The sequence below is a fragment of the Sinocyclocheilus grahami genome, unplaced genomic scaffold, assembly GCF_001515645.1.
Source record: "Sinocyclocheilus grahami isolate Dianchi unplaced genomic scaffold, SAMN03320097.WGS_v1.1 scaffold120.1, whole genome shotgun sequence".
NCBI classification, from domain to species: Eukaryota; Metazoa; Chordata; class Actinopteri; order Cypriniformes; family Cyprinidae; genus Sinocyclocheilus; species Sinocyclocheilus grahami.
In genome coordinates this window covers 283,132-287,863 of record NW_015505299.1, presented here as the reverse complement: position 1 = coordinate 287,863, position 4,732 = coordinate 283,132, and the positions used below count along the sequence as shown (strand labels likewise).

Sequence of the window (4,732 nt, the reverse complement as noted above, 5' to 3'; positions counted from 1 at the left end):
GACAGACCCAGCTATTGGGTTGTTTTGACCCAGCAGTTGGGTTGTTTTGACCCAGTGGTTGGATTCAAAACAACCCAATAGCTGGTTTTGTCCCTTTTTAACCCAGCGCTGGGTTATATTTAACCCAGCATTTTTTAGAGTGTGTGTACTTTTTAAAGTTTGAAGACTTCAGTCCCCATTCATTACAAAAAAAAGAGTGCGTAGCAGGCCTGTAATTCTTTGGAATTTCTTCTTTTTTAGTTTCATGGATGAAATAAAAAGTCACATATATATATATATATAAAATGTCATTTTATTACTCATGTCAGAAAACCCTACTGTAGTTTTACTTGCTTGTTCCTGTGAGAGTAACTCCAGCTAACATAGCATTAAAATAACGTTTCACAGTTAATTGTGTCCTTCGTCAGATTATTTCAGCTAATAATATCCAAAAGACCAAGGAATCATACATGTTAAAATAAACAAAAACTCACCTTTCAGTTCATCGACAACACCACTGACCAGTAGCCACTGAACAATAAGCAGGTCCAGGCTGGGTTCGTCACTTATTGGGGTCCCCTTGAAACATTTCCATTGTGGTCTGTCCTATTTGCAGTGCGTTTCTGAATTTGCAGCTCGTTTCCGAATTTGGTTGTGTTGTGACATGATGTTTGCAGCACGTGTGCTTAATTTGTTGGTGTTTTTTGTAGTTGCATGTGTTTTCTGAAGTTGCAGCGCGTTGAGCTCTCTCGACCACCGTAGTATGGGCTACTATCAGTGTCTGATTTCTCCACTGAATTCTGCACCCTTGTGGCTTCCTGTGGCTGGAGCACCAAGGCTCAGTTGGACCATTTTCTGCATGGGCTTTCCGACCAGATCAGGGATGAGGTTTACTCTCTTGATCTCTCCAGTAGTTTTGACGGCATGATGGACCTGGCCATTAATGTGGAGAATTGTCTGTCTATGAGCAGACTTCGCTGTAGAGGTTTCCTGTGCTAAGAGCAGTTTCTGCAGTCACCTCATCTTATTCTTTGTCAGAGGAGGAACCCATGCAGATTGGGAGAGCATAGCTATCACCTGAGGAGCAACGTCATCGCATAGTTAATGGGGTTGTGCCTTTTATTGCGGACATCCAGAACACATTGTTGCATCATGCCCAGTAAAAGGAGGAGCTCACCGTTAAAGGAGTTAATGGTGAGCGTTACTTCTGATGAGAAATCCCCTGGACTTTGCATTCTTCACCAGACCAGGCTGCAGCACAATAATATTGTCCTTCAAGCCCTTATTGAATCCAGTTTTTACAGGCAGTTCATTGACAACTTTAGTCAGATCACCTTCCCTCTGACAAGTTTAACTTTTACCAAGAAATTCTTCAGCTGGCCGCCACAGGCATTTCAGGAACTTAAGAGCTGCTTTGTTTTGGCCTCCATTCTTTCTAATCCTGACCCTTTGCATCAATTTGTGGTGAAGGTTGACGCATCAGAGGTGAGGGTGGGGTCCATTTTGCCCCAGAGCTGTTGCTCTGACAGGAAATTCACCCCTGTGCTTTTTTTTTTGTTTTCTTACCGCATTTCCCCCAGCAGAATGGAATTACGTTATCAGGAAATCCTGGCTGTCAGGTTGGCATTGGGAGAGTGGCACCACTAGTTGGAGGGCTTGGAGGTACTGTCGTTTGGACAGATCATCATAACCTTGAATAAGATGCTTGACATAACCATCTCTGGTGGTCTTCCACTATTCATAGAACCACGGTTACACCAGCAGTAAATATCTGGTTGTTGTAATTGAGTGTCCTGACTGTTTCTACTGGTTTGCTATTTTCCATTGAGGCGTTATTGGGATACACTCCAAGAAAATTGGCTATTTATGTTAAATGCTTTGAGATATTTTTGTTATGCTTTGATAGCTTTGCCAACTTGTATCTGTGGTGACATAAATGTTTTTGCTGTGATTATTCTGTAGAAACTGCTGTCATTATGCAAAATGCAAATCAGTTTAATATCGCTGGCAATAAACTGACAGTAAATACATTTACTTTCTGACCTAAGTTTATTGCTGCAATATTGTCAGTGTTGTACTGATGAAACTGCAAATGTGACATGAGGAACATTGTGGCTATTGTGGCGGGGTTATTGAAGACAGATACTGTGGGGTTTCTTGGAGAGGTGTTTTGTTTTTAATGAATTTTCAGAATGCATAACATGACTCCTTCAATATTAGCATCACTATTCCTGTACCTAAGAAATATTATGGTGCCTTTCCAGATCTGTAGAAGAAAGCTGTCAGAGCAGCAATTGAAAACACATTTACTACAACCGTAATGTTTAGAAATGCTTACACTTTATGACAAAATAAAATTTTAACTACCCTGTCTATTTACATTCTGTACTCTGGGTTATGCATTGGGTCATGCATATATATAGGGACAGACCCAGCTATTGGGTTGTTTTGACCCAGCAGTTGGGTTGTTTTGACCCAGTGGTTGGATTCAAAACAACCCAATAGCTGGTTTTGTCCCTTTTTAACCCAGCGCTGGGTTATATTTAACCCAGCATTTTTTAGAGTGTGTGTACTTTTTAAAGTTTGAAGACTTCAGTCCCCATTCATTACAAAAAAAAGAGTGCGTAGCAGGCCTGTAATTCTTTGGAATTTCTTCTTTTTTAGTTTCATGGATGAAATAAAAAGTCACACGGCTTTGAAATGACATGATGATAAGCACATGCTGGTAGATGTGGTAACTACACCATCTGGCGTTAAAGAACGTCTTTTTCCATTGATGGCTATTCAAAAATATCTCCATAGCCAGCCAATTTTTTTTTTTCAAACAACATTTAAATATTTATTTTATTATAATAGAAATTAATTTTTGGGTGCACCTAACCTGTAATCATGTGTCGCTTTGGAAATGGGAATTCAGGTATAAAAAGAGAGGGGGAAAAAAACTTACATCTGGTTTACCAGTCGCCGCTGCTGGGTCGAGGTGTTTGAATAAAGAGTTGAGTTGCTGCCTTAGCTGCTTTCTGTTCTTCTTACTGGGCTGTAGCAAAATAGCTTGGAAACTGACCGGCAGACCATACCTAACCAACAGCAGAGTGTTGTGTTTATCTGTTTATATTTATGATTGATTTAGTTTACTTATTCAAGTGATAATTTTACCTGAGAACTGACTCAACAAATGTACGGAGGACCTTGATGTGAATCCAGGCCACAAAGATCTCACTGAAGTTTACCTTTAGCCAGCACACAAATGTTCTCTGTTGGGACAAACAAGCACACTTTTACCATTGCACTGATTCTTGAGACACTTTTACTGGCCATTAATTTTGAAAGTAACATGTATATTCTGAAATTAATCAGAGATGATCACTAGAATGCTCTTAACACAAATTAATTTTCTCTCTTTTTTCAACTTAATCTCTCATTATCCCCCAAAAATATCCTCTCACTAGCCCATCCTCATATCTATATTTCATGTGGTTTAAATATATATATTAAACTTCAGACAAACAGAAATATTTGTTTATATATATAAGGTCAACAGTAGAGCCTATTAGTAGTAACAACAACAAAAAATTGCATGCATGCATTTAAAACACGGAAAATGTGGTCATTTGGTCAACACTTTAAAATTTCCTGTACTGACAAATTGAAGCTGAAAATCGGGTTTGAAAACATCCTGAAGTCTCATTCTTAAGCGTAGTCTACTGAAGCTGTAGATTTTAAAGTACGTATAATAAATATTCTATATGACAGTACACGCTGTTGGTGACAGACAAAAAAAGAAATGAAATAAAATTTTAAAAAAGTGTGAAAATGGAAAAAGCAGGAGGTTGCATCCAAACACAGGTGAACATGCTGAAGAATCATTGATGCAAAATGTTTATTTGATCAGTTCTATGGTCCGTTTTGTCTCAGTAACCAGTGCGTAATAAAGAACTTTAAATGAATATTGTTTAGTGTCTATATTATGAAAAGGAATAGGCTCTCATTCATTAGGATTTACTTACACACAGTTCCTTCTTATTCACAGTGAGACGGCTCATCTCCTGCATTTGCTTCTCGGCTTCATCCAGGTTGTATTCCCGCACTGTAAACCTGTTGGCCACCACAATTCATTATTAACCCTAAATACGTATAGAGGCATCTCAGCCCTTGTTAAAAAGAAGTGCACATAATTGCATTGACTATGTACTTGTAGTGTACTTAAAATCTTAAAAGTATATATTAAAAAAGGTTTAAAAGGTTCAGAAAAAAAGGTTTAAAAGCTGTCATAGGGGCGCTACACTTCAAAAAGGTATTAATATGTACCATTTAGGTATGATTATGTACAATTGAAGTACTAATATGTACCTTTTAAGACACTTTATGCACCCTATTGAGATGTGCCCAAAGCCCTCCTGTGGCTAAGTGGTAGAGCATTGTGTTAGCAGTGCAAAAGGCTGTGGGTTCAATGTTCACAGTCAGTAACCATGCCTTCCATCTGTTTGTCAGGGTGACAAATAACTTTATTCTATGATTTAGCATTAACTTGGATCCACCAAATGAATTGTGATCGGATAAAAGATGTAGGAGAAATATTCCTGCTGGCCACTGCTTCCGTCTGGGATATCAAGCCCCACCTAGGAAGAATGACAGCAAGAGAACAAAATCTTCACTTACTGGGAAAATGGTGCAAACTATTAATAAAAATAAAAAGTTGCTGCAATCAGGGAAGCCTCTGACTCTTTTTTTTTTTTTTTTTTTTTTTTTTTTT

General features: G+C 38.4%; 1 protein-coding gene across 1 annotated transcript in view; it reads right to left on the bottom strand.

Annotated features, from left to right (window-relative positions):
* Nucleotides 1-753: 753 nt before the first annotated feature.
* LOC107589777 (V-type proton ATPase subunit C 1-B-like) overlaps nt 754-4,732 on the bottom strand; it is a 35,565-nt gene continuing 31,586 nt past the window's right edge. Inside the window, exons 13-18 of the mRNA XM_016278306.1 lie at nt 4,518-4,598; nt 4,330-4,382; nt 3,987-4,074; nt 3,136-3,233; nt 2,927-3,056; nt 754-912 (exon numbers count right to left, since the gene is read on the bottom strand). Of these exons, the coding sequence (XP_016133792.1) occupies nt 754-912; nt 2,927-3,056; nt 3,136-3,233; nt 3,987-4,074; nt 4,330-4,382; nt 4,518-4,598 (609 nt within the window). The remainder of the gene's footprint in view (nt 913-2,926; nt 3,057-3,135; nt 3,234-3,986; nt 4,075-4,329; nt 4,383-4,517; nt 4,599-4,732) is intronic.